Source organism: Schistocerca cancellata, chromosome 3, assembly GCF_023864275.1.
Source record: "Schistocerca cancellata isolate TAMUIC-IGC-003103 chromosome 3, iqSchCanc2.1, whole genome shotgun sequence".
NCBI lineage: Eukaryota > Metazoa > Arthropoda > Insecta > Orthoptera > Acrididae > Schistocerca > Schistocerca cancellata.
The window spans coordinates 48,148,680-48,166,717 of NC_064628.1; the positions used below are offsets into that span (position 1 = coordinate 48,148,680).

Here is an 18,038-nt window from a genome sequence, read left to right on the forward strand (position 1 = left end):
TGGCAAGGATAACTAACAATGTACAGTAGAATACTGCATGACAGAAATCCTTCTTCATCTTGAAAAATCTCATTTTGTAATTGTGGATTTGTTTGTCCTCCTCATGAGTCAATTAACACAATATATTTGTTCTCCTGAATGTAGTGCTTCGTTACATCAGTCAAAAACTGTGTGTGTAAGGCAGTTGTGAGTTCCCCATAGTTTGATAAAATAAAGATGACATTCCTATATTTTGCCACATACTCATGACCATTTTTTGAAGCCTCAGTCCAAAATTTTGCTTCGCCTTTTATAACAATATTAACAATGTTAATAAATACAATATATTGAGCATTATTTCAGTTTATTTGCATTATAAGTAATGTAACCACTGAAAAAAGTCTCTGCAGAAGGACTCACCCCACGACCCTTGGATTACTGTTCTGTATTCTTTGCATTGTACCGAAGTCTGCCTGGAAGTTACAGTAACATAAATTGCTCATGCCATGCCCGACCCGTGCCAAAAATGCTAATTTTTCTAAACGCTTGGCCATCTGAAGCTCCCACGTCTTTCACTTTCATTTTTGACAATGTCCTGCATGTAGCATAAATCTGCAGGAAATTGGTGTTGATGAATGGCAGGGTCTCCTTCTAAGTATTAAACCATCCTGTGGTCACCACTTTTGATGTGTTCCTTAGCTTCCTCTTGCTGTTAGTCTGTTATTTTATATACTTATATTGAGTTAAATAAGTGTTCCATCACTCTGTCCACTGAAACTTGGTATTTTTTGTTGACTCTTGGTAAAGTACCAACAAGAATCCTATCAGCTTCCCTGACGTAACTGATTCTTTACTCCATTTGATACATTAAAACCATAGTGAATATAGTACCATGACATAGTATAAAATATCGTGTACACAGTTTTGAACTGTTTATTAGAATTCACAGATAGCCTAGTTTAAGCATGACTGTTTTGGTATCACTAACTTGTCCCAAAATTGAATATTGGGCACTTTTCCAGTGGAATAAGTGTGTTGAGGATTACTACTGTGGCAGTGATATTTTTCATGTCTGGTGCAAAGTGATATCAAAAGTGAACAAGAGGGATTTATTTTTTTTTTATTTTTTTTATTTTTTTCTCTCTCCATGTGTTGTTTTTTATCTTTGCTGTAAGATTATAGAATCTCCTAGTTTTTGTTACTTCTCTTCTGTTTTTTTAGTTTCTTCTCATTGTGAGTTTTCACGAATAAATATTTTTTCGCTAACTCATTATACCGGACGGCTATGCAATTATTTGTTGTAGGCAAGTCGCCTACATAATTGGTGACCTCCGATTAAGGAACTTTAAATCTTTCGTTAGCTATGTTGAACATTAACTGCAAAAGCAACGAACGACAACGGCAAATGATACGGTTCGATAACGGAAGAAATTCATAGGCTTCAGGAATGACGTTGGTTCAACAACCATGGCAGCACAACCACAGCAAGTAACAGCAAAGGAAGTACCCGCTGGTTTCAACGCTTCACCAACTCAACGGTTGCAATTACGGGCGCCCCCATTCATGCCTTCTCAGCCACACACATGGTTCGCGGTAATGGAAAATATATTTCTACAACAAAGAATAGTCAGTGATCACGAGAAGTTCACCTTGGTGATAAGTAATTTGGACCATCAGACCTCGGTTTTGATATCTGACATTATAATGAACCCACCTACAGAAGGAGCATACTGTAGACTGAAAGAAGAATTAATTTCTCGGTGTGTGAAGTCAGCCGACATCAGAGTCAAACAAGTACTGTACCAAGAGAAACGGGGAGATAGGACCCCGTCAGAATACTGGCGTCATTTACGCAGCCTGGTAGGTAGATCGACAGTCTCTGATAGACTGTTACTCCACGTATGGCAACAATAGCTACCAACGCAAGTAAGAACTACACTAGCTATATACGACGAAAGATCAGTTGACAATCTGCTGCTCGCTGCAGACAGAATCTACGAGACGCACGAGCCTACTGCAACAGTCGCAATGACGTTGACAGATGCCACGTACGGTAATTACCATTACCAGCAAGACCAAACTGACGATATAACAGTAAACTGTGCTGCGGTCGCAACGCGACAAACAACAAAAAGTTCAAACAAAATTAGAGATTTAAAAACTGCAATAGAGGATTTGCAAGCGCAACTACGCACGCTACAGCGACCACAAGTTATCTTTAAGCGCAAGAGATATCTGGCTGGGCGTGAAACATGAAGTCAACAAGAGGACGAGCGTAAGGTGTGTTGGTACCATAAACGTTTTGGGAGAGATGCTACAAGATGTACATCACCATGCGCCTACTCAGACAACCAAGGTATGTATAGAAACAGTGCAGTGTTTTCAATTCAGCGACAGCAATCGTCAATACATATGCCTCCTGCTTCGAAAAGATTGTATGTATCAGACATACTTACGAGTACAAGGTTTTTGGTGGATACCGGGTCAGACATTAGTTCGCTTCCTGTTAGCCATGCGCCACACAACGAAAAAGACATACAGCCACGTTTGAAGGCAGTGAATAACTCAGTGATTAACACGTATGGATGTAAAGAGTGCAAGATTGATGTGGGTTTTTCCAAACAGTTTACCTGGTCTTTTGTGATAGCTGGTATATCAGAACCTATTTTGGGCGCTGATTTTCTGGCACATTTTGAGTTGGTGGTCGACTTACAAGGAAAACGTTTGTTAAATCTGACGGACAACAGTGCAATATCAAGCACCAAAGGGCATACAACTTGTGAGAAGCTACAGGTGATTGGCAACTCTGTAGCCGAAGAGCTACATGATGAAGAGAAGAATCGGAGATGTTCTGACGGACAGACAAAAGAAGTTAAACATAGTACGGTTCACTATATTCGTACCACGCCAGGACAACCAGTTTCACAATGAGCACGTAGAATCACACTAGAGAGATTGACAGAAACAAAGGCGATATTCGAGGAAATGTTACAGGCGGGAATAATTCGCCAGTCAGACAGTCCGTGGTCTTCACCCCCTACACTTAGTACGTAAGAAAGATGGACCATGGAGAACGTGTGGAGATTACCGAGCTTTAAACTCAAGAACCATTCCAGATAGATACCCAGTACCTAATATACAGGACTTCACATGTGCTTTGGCCGGCGCGAAAATTATTAGCGTCCTTGATTGCAAGAAAGCATACAACCAGATACCGGTGGCTCCAAGAGATGTTCAGAAGACAGCAATGATTACACCATTTGGATTATTCGAGATTTTATTTATGCCTTTTGTCCTTAAGAACGCAGCACAGACTTGGCAGCGTTTTATCGACGAGGTGATAAAGGGATTAACATTTTGCTTTGCTTATCATGATGACATCTTGGTTTTCTCTCCGGATAGTCAAACACATGAACAGCATCTGTGTCAACTTCTCAAGCATCTATCTGACTACGGAGTCGTTTTAAACAAAAATAAATGCGTCATGCACAAGAACCAAGTCACTTTCCTCGGCCATACTGTGTCATCAGAAGGTATATTGCCTCTGCCAGAGAAGATCGCGACCATACAGGCCCTTCCGAAACCGACAAACTACCAAGAGCTATGATGATACATGGGATTAATAAATTTTTATAGACGTCACCTGCCAGCAACGGCTGCGGTGCAAGCACCACTCACTGATGCACTCAAGGGACACGACGCCAAAGGTCGACGAATAGTTAAGTGGACACAAGAAATGGACAAAGCATTTAATGATCTTCAAGCAAGCCTTAGCAAAGCAGTGTTGCTCGCTCACCCAGTTCACTACGCACAGCTAGCTATTGTTGTAGACGCAAGCCAGTCAGCAATAGGGGTGGCGCTGCACCAGCGTGTAGAAGGGCAATGGCAACCACTATGGTTTTTCTCTAAAAAGTTACACTGGACAAATATACATTGCCCACCACCTTCTCGCCATGGCAACTGTAAGGTGTTTGTACACAAAGACTTGTACAATTGCTCTCACGTAATGTTGCGAACAGACTCAGTCATATCGCCTATACAACCACCATATATGGACCCATTGCAGGTGCTGCGTAGAAATAAGCATACCATGGACATAATGTACAATGGTGTTCCAACAAAGGTCTCGATTGAATGTGTCAAGCCAGCATGGATTTTACCCTCTCTGACACACCTGTGCATCAACACATGATGGACGCAGAGCATACCAAAACACTGCTCAGTACATCGTCCGAGACAGGTGAATCACCACCACAAACAACAATGTCACCGCCCCCGAGACACCCGACGCACACCAGAGCTGGACGTCGAATAAAATTCAAGTATCAAGATATCCCTGGGGCTCCGCACTTTAAGGGGGGACTGTGTGGCAGTGATATTTTTCATGTCTGGTGCAAAGTGATATGAAAAGTGCGCGAGAAGGTTGTTTTTTTTTTTTTTTCATGTGTTGTTTTTTATCTTTGCCGTAAGACTATAGAATCTCCTAGTTTTTGTTACTTCTCTGGTTTTTGTTTTTTTCCTCCCTCATTGTGAGTTTTCACGAATAAATATTTTTTCGTTAACTCATTATACCGGACAGCTATGCAATTATTTGTTGTAGGCAAGTTGCCTACACTACTTTTGTAGAATGACAATGCACATTTCCTTCTATTCCTCACCAACAAATTGGATCATTGAATGAAAGTAAGTTGTTATTTGAATTGCTTGTTGACCTTGCTTTCCCTGTCACAGCTGATTTCTTTCCCCATCCTTGACACAATTCGATCTTGTGCTCCATGTCTAATGACCGTGATGTTGATGCGACATTAAACCCAATCTTCCTTGCTTCAGAGTGGATCTTTCAGCAAAATCTGCAAGAAGTAAAATCGTACTCATCATACAACAGCAAAGCTCATCTCCAGCCTCCTGTTTCCCACACCGCTTTGGTTACAGATGTACCCACAATTACCATCAAAGAAGTTAATAACTCCTACTGACCACTCCCTAAAGTCTTGGTTATCTACAATGTATTTGAACATAAACACTTCCAATGTATTACAGAATTGCTAAAAATGATTGGAAACATATAGATACACAGTAAACAAAATTGTGAAGCTTGGCAATTTAAATTTATGTTGAAATGCCAATATGTGGTACCAATCGTTATTGTGCATTTATAGTGTGACTATTATAGATAGTTACTACAACCATTGAAATTATCCTGACAGCCAACACTTGCAACATGCATTTACTCATTGTCAGACTGCTGACCATCCGCAGCTCGTGGTCTAGTGGCTAGCGTTGCTGGCTCTGGGTCATGGGGTCCCAGGTTCGACTCCCGACCAGGTTGGGGATTTTCTCTGCCCAGGGGCTGGGTGTTTGTGTTGTCCTCCTCCTCCTCCTCATCATCATCATCATCATTCAGCAGTGGCTAGATTGGACTGCGTAAAAAATTGGACTGTGTACAAATTGGGACTTTGTAGGGGTGCTGATGACCGCGCAGTAAGGTGTCCCACAAACCAATCATCAGACTGCTGACCAGAGAGTAAAGCAGAACAGGAAGAAAATGATATTTACTTGTGTGGCCATAGTGTTAGAAAGTGTGCATTTGCCTTCAGGACCAGCAATGCTCCCTATCACTTGATCTTCCTCTGCTTTACTGCACCCATTGGTGTAGGCCCCAAATGACCATCTTTCATTTTCTGTTGACTGCAATATTCATAATGCTGTGAAGTGTCACATTTGTATCCGCCTTCAGTAAGGATTATGATTCGTACACGCATATGTTCCCTGACAATACTGTGACTCCCAGCAAACACACCATAAAGTGTCGTCTGGTCACCCTTTGCCACTTTGCCCAAGGTTGTAAAATGTGCAAAAAATAAATAAATAAATAGATAAATAAAAAATCAGATACCCCAATGCTAGCTAAAATTCTATCAGGCGCACCATTTTCCTTCTCATGGCGGCAACTAGCCATGTCACGAGTTGGCTGCTGCTACAAGGCATGTAATATTTTACGTATGTTGAAGCCACTTCCCACTTTCAACCGTAACTATATGTGCAGTTGGCAGAACAGCAGTGCCAAAAAAAGACCTTAACTTCTTGGGAGAAGTCAAGCCTACACTTATATAATAATGACACAAATTTATTATAACTTTGACTGAATTTTCCACTACAATTAATGCTGATAAAAAGGCTAATAAGAGAGTTAGTGGCTCCAGTATCAAGCCACACCAGAAATATAACTGTTTAAGTGAATTACTGTGATGCGGTGATAGGTATTAATATTGTCCACTTACTAGCTTCTTGATGAGGATGCAGCTTATGATGCAAAGATATCAGACTGTGCCCTTCTTGCCCTTATCTTGCTCCCCACTGAGAGTTCAACAAGAAAGTAGTAAAGCTCTTCATCTGGAATTTTTAAGGCTTTGGAGAAAGAAAAGTCAGTAGTTCAAGAAACCAGTTGTGACCATTATATTCCTGTAAATCATCAAAAGCACTTCTGAACCATGGTGTTACGTTGTTAATGACCACCATTTGACGATGATCCAGTAAGCCTATGCGGTTGCTGTCCACTGCCCAATACGGTAGCTTTCTCACATTAAGTTAATGATAATTTTATGGATGGGGCCCTTCTCTATACAGCCTAGAAATTGCTATCCAATTTCTTTCATGTTTCTGTCCGGAGTCTCCCAACCCAGCAGCTGAAGTCTTATCAATGATGGCACCTGGAGATGGCAAGCTGGACCACATTGTCAGATGCTGGGATGATGTGTGGCAGCCTGCTGAAACTTCCACTGCCACCCCATATCTCTTGGCTTGCCTTTTACTGTGCCACCATCACAGTCAGCCTTCCTCTTTACCCTCCTCCCCCACCCCTCCCCCAATAGTGTTCCTTCCTCCATGCCTTCCCCCACCCAGGGACACACTCACTGATTGGTTCTCAACCTCCTTGTTACTTTAATATTTTTTAATCTTTTGCGTGTTTCAGATGATCAATATTCCCCTGTTTCTTGCTCTCAAATTTAACATTGTGAATGTTCATTCACTACCAATGATAGATTTCTTCAAATAACTTAAGTGTTTGCTGCTGGGTGACGTCATCAACCACCGCTGATATTTCGACAGGAGCACACCCTGCCATTCTCAGGCACAACTGCAAGGAGGAAGCAATGTGCAAGTGAATTTAATACCTCGGTTCACGGAGGAGAAACAAGGAGATACCACACACAGAACAAGTAACCGCAGAGTCAACACACCACCAAAGATAACCAACATCAGAAATATCGATAGAGACTATTAATCAACAGGTGAGGTAGCACTAATTCTGTCCCTCTGTTAGTTCTATTGAACAGGCTGTTTATAAACTACCTTCCGAGGCTGCGGAAGAGGTTAGGAGAGAAGCTTGTCGTGTGTTGGCTGGGGCCCATCCACCCAAGTGTAACATTACAGCTGCTGAGGCGGCTGCTTTACGTTCACTCACAATGTATCCTGATATTGTTATTTTACCTGCGGACAAGGGAAATGCCACGGTTTTGTTGAACAAGCATGATTACATTCAAAAGATGCAGTATCTACTTTCTGATTCAGCGTATTGCAAAATCAGTGCTGACCCTACTAAGAGTGTTGAGAGAAGGACTAATAACCTCCTGAAGAAAAGTTTGTTGTCACAGGAGACTATCAAAAGTCTTAATTCTTACTGTGATGTACCACCTAGATTATATGGCCTCCCTAAGGTCCATGAAGAGGCTGAGAGGCCTATTGTTTGTATTATTGGTGCTCTAACATATCGTATAGCTAAACATCTTGCTAGTTTGTTGAGCCCACTAGTAGGCAGTTGTGAACGCCACATTAAGAACTCTGCAGATTTCTTACGTCGATTGCAGGGATTGCGTTTGAATGACTCTGATATTTTAGTCAGTTTTGATGTGGTTTCTCTTTTCACTCGCATTCCTCTCTCTGATTCGTTGCAGCTAATTGAGGTTATGTTTGGTGTCGAGTTAACAAATTTGTTTCGACATGTGCTGACTGCCACTTACATTTTATTCAATGTCAGTACTATGAACAGACTAATGGAGTTGCAATGGGAAGCCTGTTGTCACCTATTGTAGCCAATTTGTTTATGGAGGACTTTGAGGATTGTGCATTGGAGTCAGCGACCTTGAAACCTGCGCGTTTTTTCAGATATGTAGACGGTACTTTTGTTGTTTGGCCTCATGGTAGTGAGAATCCTGAATTCAATCCACCCGAATATTCAGTTCACTATGGAGGTGGAAACGAATGGATGCCTTCTCTTCCTTGATGTGTTGGTCAAAAGGAAGACTGATGGTATGTTAGGACATTCTGCTTGTAGGAAGCCTACTCACACTGACTTGTATCTGCGAGCTGGTAGTTGTCACCATCCAGCTCAGCATGAAGGAGTACTTTGTACCTTGGTTCACAGGGCCCACGTTATCTCAGACCCTGAAAGTCTGGCAACTGAGCTATCACATCTCGAAGTCACCTTTCGTCAGAATGGTTATAGTGAGAGGCAGATCAAACGTGTGTTGTGCTATCAGCCTTCTGTGCAACAGGTGAGTGATGATAGCAACGAAGTGGCACCTAAGTCTACGGCCTTTTTGCCTTACACAGGAAGCATTTCCAACAGGATTGGCTGTATTTTGCGGAAATGTGATGTGAAATGTGTTTTTCGACCACCTTCTAAGATTAAGGCCCTGTTGGCTTCCGTAAAAGGTGATCTTGGTTTACGTAAGGCTGGTGTCTATCGTATTCCTTGCAGTTGTGGCACGTCATATATTGGTCAGAAAGTGAGGACTGTGGAAGACCATTGTATTGAACATAAGTGTCACACACGCTTACAACAGCCGAGCAAGTCAGCTATTGCGGAGCATTGCCTTGACACCAGTCATCCTATGGAATACAACAACACAGAGATTCTGGTTTGCATGTCCAGTTATTGGGATAGTGTTATTAAGGAGGCGGTTGAAATCAAACTATCAAGCAACATTATAAACAGAGATGGTGGATTTTGTTTAAATGCTGCTTGGAATCCGGCTTTGTCTCTCATCAAAAAACAGAGGGACAGAATTAGTGCTACCTCACCTGTTGATTAATAGTCTCTATCGATATGTCTGATGTTGATTATCTTTGTTTGTGTGTTAACTCTGCGGTTACTTTTTCTCTGTGTGTGGTATCTTCCTTGTTTCTCCTTCGTAAACCGAGGTATTTAATTCCCTTGCACATTGCTTCCTACTTGCAGTTGTGCCTTGAGAATGACAGGATGTGCTCCTGTCGAAATATCGACGGTGATCAACGACGTCACCCGGCAGCAAACCTGTAAGTTATTTGAACATTCAATTCTCCGGGAAAAATTAAGGTCTCATGACTGGCTTCTTGCTCCCCCCACCCCCCAACCCACCTTGGTACACGATGCAAAAAGCTACTAAGGGCCCTTGGTGCCATATTGCATGACATTAGAAAATTTTATGAAGATTTCTTCTATCCACATGTCGTAACTGTTACACTAGCAGCAAAGCATAGCTTACATGCATTCTTATTCATGTGCTATTTCCAAATTGCAGTTTATCAAATGTTGAGCAATACTAGTAACTAAAAATTGGTCACATTTTCAATATTTGTATGCAGACAATAAAGCTATTTCAAACTACCTCTGTGAAAATAGTGCGTCTGGTTTCAGATTGCTAGAAAATAGCATTTATTAGGTGATTTTGAACTTCCGTGTTTTGCAGCAGAATTGACATCTACATTTGCATATGTTGAAAATGGGAATTTTTCATGTCAAAAGCTATAGCACACTTGGGTTCATTATGTTTCACCAGTCATCCATAAAGTCGACATTTGTGTACTGTATCTTGGGTTGTGACTTCTTATGCTATAGAATCTTTCTCCTTTTCTCCACAGATCAAGAAAAGTATTGTTTGCATTACTGTAAGTGATGTTAATTACTTGTATGTGTAGGCTGTGCCTTCTAAGTAGCAGAATCGCCAAGAAATGAATGTACTCATAGATGCATCTCAGTGGATCATTCTGTTGCTGTAACAGTCGCAACAAAAGCTATAACAGCTGCAGCATAAATCCTTTGCTAAAGTCAATAAGGATGATAATTGGTTTATTTAGTTTATTGTAGTAGAGTTTGATGAGCACTATCAGATAATATCTTAGCCCTGCCAAAGCAGTGATTTGGTTTAGTGATCATCTGATGTTTCTAATTGAAGTGGAACTGCTGTTGTATGTTATCTATTTGATGTATACCAAATGTATGGGTCTCTATAATAGAGCCCAGCATATCAGTTATATGTTATTGTAAAATGTAAACTTCTGGTACTGGAAATGTTACACTTATTAAAAATATTCTGCGCTATTGTGCCATGGTCAGATGAATTTCTTGTTGAAACCCAATGTTTTGTGCTGCCTGCAGATAATATTTTCAAGGGGGAATTCACAGCCTAACTTGCTAACTGAGAGAAGTAAAATTCTGTTTTTGCATGGTCTTATGCAGAGGGACAGAGTGCCAGGGTGTGTATCAGGCCATTGAAAAAGCTACAACCTCAGTCAAAAATCGCCTCCACAGACAGGTGCAAAATATTGGGTTTCAACAAGAAATTCTTAAGTGTGCCAGTTACGTGTCTTGGCTCATTCTGACGATAGAAAACACATCTATGACATAAACCTTCAAATGCATTGGTAACATCTAATGCAGTGCAACATTAAAATATTCAAAGATGTTTGGCTACATATCATATGTGTAGGGATGTGGGACATTGGAACCTGTGAGCTAGAAACCAAAATAAAAGTGAGACTTGGGTAAGGAAGAATAATAGCAGAAAGCTTTCTGTGCTCTGGAAGAGCGTTTACAAACAAACAATTATGAAATTATTCCGCACCCAATTTCTGTCTACTGGAAGCCCCATTATGAGAAGTTAAGAAGGCAGAGATGCATTGTTGATTCTACATTTGTGATTTGTAGCTCACTCAATAGTGCTGAAGAGTGTACAGTTTGTGCAAGAAGCAAATATCACTTTTTTTTATACATACTAGGTTTTCTCTCATTGCTATCCTTCAGCAACTTTATGACATGACTTTTATATTTATTGACTATTCTCCTTGCTTTGTGGTCACTATCAATTATTGCATTTGGACTGAATGTTGCACCAGAGTAATTAGAAGACAGTCTATTGACTCAGCTCATAAATTATCATTTAAACAAAATTTGTGTGGAATAAAATCAATAATTTTGTTTTCAAGTGGCGTAGAAAATAATAAGAGTACTCTTTGTTTTGACCTACATCACTGATGCATTCCAAAAATTTCAGTGAAAATATCTGCTGGAAGACCGGGAAATGCATGTCACAAATCTTCAGGAGAGAGACCTTTTGTGAAAAGTACCGCAAAAAATATGATCTGTTTTTATCATTATTAATGTATTTTTAAATATTTGGTAGATAAAATAAATGTTTCTATGTGGGTGCTAGTCTTAATTCATTTGGAATTAAAAAAAGGAGCTCCAATTGCTGCATTGTGGTTTCACTACCAATCACATTATACTCTTTCTTGATGTTTTCTTCTACATAAAATATCTGTTATGTTTTAAAGGTAATTTTTGATCTTAGTGATTTGAGAATATTCTTTACATGTAATATGTTTCATTGTTCTTAGGTCAGGAACTAAGATATTTATGCTGGAGGAAGTAACTGCATCAGTCGGTGGCTTGGTGTGTCTAACTTGCTCAGGTAAACAGCTTTTATTTTTTAAATGGCATGAGAAAACTTGTCCATCAGTTTTAGATTTACAATATTAAATACACCAAAGCACCAAAAAACTGTTACAGACATGCTTATTCAGATACGGAAACAGGCAGAATGTGGCGATGCTGTTAGCAATGCCTATATAAGACAACAAGTGTCTGATGCAGTTCTTTGGTTACTGCTGCTACAATGGCAGGTTATCAAGATTCAAATGAGTTTGAATGTGGTATTACAGTCGGCGGAGTTTGAATGTGGTATTACAGTTGGCGCACGAGCGATGGAACACATCTCTGAGGTAGCGATGTAGTGGGTATTTTCCTGTACAACTATTTCAAGAGGGTACCGTGAATGTCAGGAATCCAGTAAAACATCAAATCTCCAACATCACTGTGGCCAGAAAAAGATCCTGTAAGAACAGGGCCAACGACAAATGAAGAGAATCATTCAACATGACAGAAATGCAACCCTTCCTCAATTTGTTGCAGAGTTCAATGTTGGGCCATCAACAAGTGTTGGCAGCGAACCATTCAACGAAACATCATCGATATGGGCTTTCGGAGCCGAAGGCCCACTTGTGTACCCCTGATGACTGCACGAGGCACAGCTTTACGCCTTGCTTGGTCTTTTCAACACCGACAATGGACTGTTGATGATTGGAAACATGTTGCCTGGTCGGACGAGTCTCATTTCAAATTGTTACGAGCAGATGGATGTGTTTGGTTTCGGAGACAACCTCATGAATCCATGGACCCTGCATGTCAGCAGGGGACTGTTAAAGTTGGTGGAGCCCATGTAATGGTGTGGATTGTGTGCATTTGGAGTGACCCCTGATATGTCTAGATATGACTCTGACAGGTGACATGTGTCAGCATCCTGTCTGATCACCTGCATCCATTCATGTCCATTGTGCATTCTGACAGACTTGGGCAATTTCAGCATGACAATGCGACACTCCAAACGCCCAGAATTGCTACAGAGTGGCTCCAGGAACACTCTTCTGAGTTCAAACACTTCCGCTTGCCACCAAACTCCTCAGATGTGAACATTATTGAGCATATCTGGGATGCCTTGCAACGGGCTGTTGAGAAGAGATCTCCACCGCCTCATACTCTTATGGATTTACGGACAGCCCTGTCGTATTCATGGTGTCAATTCCCTCAATCATTACTTCAGACATTAGTTGAGTCCATACCACATTTTGTTGCGGCACACCTGCATGCTCGTGGGGCTCTACACGATATTAGGCTGGTGTACCAGTTTCTTTGGCTCTTCAGTGTATAATGAACATAGTAATAGACAATGTTAGCCATTTAATTTTGTTGTGCCATCATCCAGGACAGCCTCTTTTAATGTATTTTTCCTGTCATGCAAGTGATTGGTGACACAAAACTACACCTCCATTGGCAAAGCTCGTTCCCTTGTTCAGTAACATGTGTGTATCTGGTTGCACATCAATGCAGTTTAGTTGATGTGATTTTTCATAACAGTATTAATTGAAAAATGTGGGAGGTGGTACCTGTTCTTGATCTAAGAAACCATGTCTGTCAGCCTGTTGCTTCCTTACAGAGAGAAATTGTAAGGTAAAATTTAGAGAAAGCTAGTGTATTGCATTGTGCCATGCATAATGATGATTGATAAGTTGAACAGACAAGAAGAGGCAAACATTGAGAGGGGAAATACTTTACACTATTAATGTGGGAATTACAAGAAGTAATAAATGTAATAGATATTAAAAGGAGGATTGCAGTGGCCAAACAAGCCAATCTGAAATGAGAGTAATTTAATAACAGCCACCACCTTAATATAGAAACAAGAATGATGTTTATCATGGGATATGTTTGGAGAATTTTAAGCTATTGGTGAGTAGGGTGGACTCTGAGGAAATAGGAAAATAAAAAAATAGAAGCAGTAGAGATGTGGTTAGGGAGAACAACCACAAAAACATCGTGGACTGAAAGAAAATCCAATGAACCAATACTAAAAGGAAATGAAGAGAAAAGTACGTTGCTTAATGTGGTACAGAGAAGAAAACCGAAAATAATTGGAAACTAAATTCAACATAAAAGCTTGATGAAAAACATGTTAGAAGGAAAAATCCTGGGTGAAAACAATTAAGAAACAGGCCCGGAACGTGTGTATTACAGAGTGTTATCAGTGGACTGAACTGCAGCAGCTACTTCAGTATATCTTCTACAAAATAGGATCCAAGCCCAGACAAAACAAATCATGATGTCAAGAATCATTTCCTTGCCTAGTAGATTATCTTACACTTTAAACTTGTTGGTCATAAGGTTTGTCATCCATAAAAATAGCAGAACAAAAGATTGAAGAATCTTACCACTATATCCTAAAGAACTGTTTTGGATGACTAGGTGACTGGGCAGAGATCTCATTCCTGCATCCAGTGTCTTTTGAAAGCTATTGCTTTGATTTTCCAGGACACATACCATTGGCCTGTAACTGTAGGGGTCACAGTGGTTAAACTCTATTTGAATTGATAGGTGCATCTGTCACTCTTTGTGAGGTTTGTCAAGTTAAGTTAAATGTACCTTGTATTCTGACAGGCTGTGAGCAAGTGTGGATGATTGTTATTCAGGATGATTCTGAATTGATCTTAAAGGACTAGGCCAGTCAGGTAACAATGCTGGAACAATGTAGTTGGTTGGTACATTGTAGCTGTGTATGTGTGTTTGTGTGTGCATATGTTTTTGTTAGTTACCTCTGAAAAATTACATTGTCTGAAAGATCAGCAAGACTTTCAGTTGTACGTATGCAACTGCAAACTGCTCAGTGCCTCAACAAGAAAGTACCTTTACTCTTTCTAGTATGTATGTAGTTATTTTCTCTTATTATATCTCTGAAATGTAACAGAGTTCTCATGTAAGTTGAGTTCTATCATAAATTATTTGTGTAATCAGTCTCTTATCAGCAGAACATTTCCAGACTGGCTAAAATATGCTGAAGTTATGCCTGCTTACAAGAAGGGGAATAAAGAGATACCATCAAACTATAAGCCAGTTTCACTTTTGCTAGCTTTTTCAAAAATATTTGAAGAGGTTGTGTTCAGGCGTCTCCTTCACCGCCTAAGGGCACTTAATACATTGCCCAAGTCACTGTTTGGTTTTCTTAAGAGTTCTGATATAGAAAAAGCTATTTACACATACAGTAAGAATGTAGTACTTAATTCATTAGATAACAAATTAGAGACTACTGGAATTTTTTGTGACCTGTCAAAAGCCTTTAACTGTGTGAGTCACGGCATTCTCTTAAGTAAATTAGAATATCATGGTGTCATGAGCAGTGCTACGAAATGGTTTGAGTCTTATCTAACTAACAGGAAACAAAGGATGTCATTGCGAAATACCTGTGCAGTAAGCAGTCAGTCTTCGTCTGATTGGGAATTAATTATATGTGGTGTTCCTCAATGTTTCATCTTGGGTCCATTGCTTTTTCTTGTGTACATTAATGACCTCTCGTCTGTTACGTTGTGAGACGCTAACTTTGTTTTGTTTGCAGATGATACAAACATTGCAGTAAGTAGCAGATCAATCACAGGTTTAGAAATGGCTCCTAATCAAATTTTCACTGACATTAAAAATGACATTAAAAATGACATTAAAAATTAAAGCTAATTCACTGTCATTAAACTCTGAAAACACTCACTTTATGCAGTTTAGAATCTGTAAGAGATTTCCTTCCAGCATGTGCATAACATATGAACACATGCAGATCAAAGAGGATGACAGCGTTAAATTTGTGGGATTACAGCTCAATAATAAATTCAGTTGGGAAGGGCATACCACAGAATTGCTGAAGCACCTAAACAAGTCTGTGTTTGCAGTGAGAATGATGTCAGATATAGGAGATATAAATATAAAAAACTTGCATACTCTGCTTACTTTCATTCTCTTATGTCATACGGGATCATACTCTGGAGTAACTTGTCAAACTGAAGAAAAGTTTTTAGCATGCAAAAGCTTGTAATAAGTCTCATTTGTGGTGTAAATTCAAGAAGATCATGTAGAAACCTGTTTTATTCTAACCACTGCTTCTCAATATATTTATTCCTTAATGAAATTTGTTGTGAGTAATACACCTCTATTTCCAACAAATAGCTCAATATACAATATCAGTACTAGGAGTAAGAAAAATCTACATAAAGACCTAAATCACTTACCTAGGTCCAAAAAGGGGTCCAGTACTCAGGATCACACATTTTCAATAAATTTCCAGCAACCATAATAAACCTGGTTGCAGATAAAGCACAATTTAAAGAGAGTTTGAAACACTTTTTAATAGGCAACTCCTTCTACTCTAGAGATGAATATCTTAACAGGGATTGTCAGACCTGCTTAAGTAAAAATGTCAGATTTCAGTTTTGAAAGCAGTTGGTTGCAACAGTCAAGATTAGGTATCTTGTGCATGATAAATTTATTAAAACTGCTTAAATATGTTTCATTCTGACAGAGTATTAATTCTGTAAGTATTAGCAGGTCCAGTTTACAGTAATGCATTCACCTGTTTCGACAATCTCCTGATGAATGATCAGGATAGTGAGTATTGTATTCAGATGTTTTATGTTATACTTTCTGACTTGATCCACACCCATGAGAATCACCTTATTTTTGGGTCTGTGGAATGAAAACTAAATCTAATCTAATCTAATCTATAAGTGTGTGCAGTGTTGATAAAAAAATTTGATACCTGATGGTGACTACTCTATTTGGAGAGAGCTTTTGTATTCAGTATTTGGAGTTGAAAACATTTAGTAAACAATTTTAAAAAACGTTTTCTGCCATTTTTTGAAGTCCAAAACTGAAAACATTCAAAATTAATTTCACCGTCTGTGAATTGACAGTTAACCTATTAACATACCTCTGTATTGAACGTGCCCTCCAGTGACAGGGTCCACTAATGTATGTATTTGGTGCACACACACACACAGACACATTTTGTAAGAATATTCATTGTTTGCTCATAGGAGAGCTGTTAGTTGTCTGGCTGAACATTGTCTTGGGTTGCAGTACTGATTGTTGAGACATCTATTAAACTATTACTGTAACTAGTAGCCTGCTCTGGCTTCACGCAGGTAACACTAAGTATCTATGGCTGGATGACTTGTTTATAATACTGTATGTAGTGAGGAATAGTGTATGACGCTCTCGATCGAGAGTTGTGTCGCATCTCGCTTTCGGGAGTTTCCAAAGAGTGAGGTAAAGCCTGGTGTTTTTGAACTGCTGCAAGTCTCACTTCATGATATTCAGTAGATTGTTGAGACCACATTATCCTCCATTGTTTAGCCACTCTAGTGTACTGAGAAAGACTCAACCATTTTCTAGACATTATATTTGTAAACTAAGCAAAATCAAAATGTAATAAGTAGGCTCCCAGATCACAAAGCAAATTCAATAAATTCGTTTTTCCTAGCCAAGAAATCAAATATACAGCAAACCTATCGAAAGAAGCAAAGCAATTTTATTAAGTTTTTAATAGACATTAGTAAATCTATATGTCCTAGCCAAGTAAATTTATATCTAGTTTGTATTCGTTAAGATAAGATTACAGCACTTAAATCTGGTGTAGTCATAAATTTCTGAAAATAATTCTGTCAGTGAGGTAATAAAAAACTAACAGTGCCTGTTTATTAATGTGTGTTCTGCAAAACCAACCCCACCATCTTTTCTCCTTCAGTGAACAATGCTGAGATGATTGTCACTGAGGTAAACATTGGAACTACTAAGCTGAGCTGACTCCTAAAACTTGTAAGTTAAGATTTTTTTTCCGTGATCACATTTTGATGAAATAAAGTCAAGCTACCTGTGAAAATGCTATGAAAATTTGTCTATAATTTAATTGACATAAGTTGATCCCTGACAGTTGTTGTGGGCTGCACATAGATGTTTCACATGCCTATCTCAACCAACCATGTAACACGATTCTGTAAATGTCTCTTCAGTAATGCATCAGTGTGTCACAGCTTTATAGATGGCTATTGTTTCTATCCAGAGCTGTTTGTGCTTCTCAGTTGAAAGCTAACTACAGTGGTGTTAGCTGTAAGGGATCATCATATGCCAACTCGACTACAGTAGTTTTGGAGATTAGCATATTCCAACAAACCGACAAAGTTTTTAAAAATAGTCTTTTTGTTTTCTGTTACACTCCCTACATCATTGGCAGTCAGGTTTTGGCAAATATTTTCATTGTATAGACACAACTGTTTTACAGTTTTGTTATTATTAGTATAAATTCTCAACTACTAACCAAAGTGATCAGAGAAATACATTAAGTTTCATCATCAAGCTTCCTCTAAGC

General features: G+C 39.4%; 1 protein-coding gene across 2 annotated transcripts in view; it reads left to right on the forward strand.

Moving 5' to 3' along the window:
- Positions 1-18,038, forward strand: part of LOC126176926 (uncharacterized) — a 249,579-nt gene that overhangs the window by 133,999 nt on the left and 97,542 nt on the right. For both annotated transcript variants that reach the window (XM_049924113.1, XM_049924114.1), the window contains exon 8: positions 11,638-11,711. In XM_049924113.1, coding sequence (XP_049780070.1) covers positions 11,638-11,711 — 74 coding nt within the window. The remainder of the gene's footprint in view (positions 1-11,637; positions 11,712-18,038) is intronic.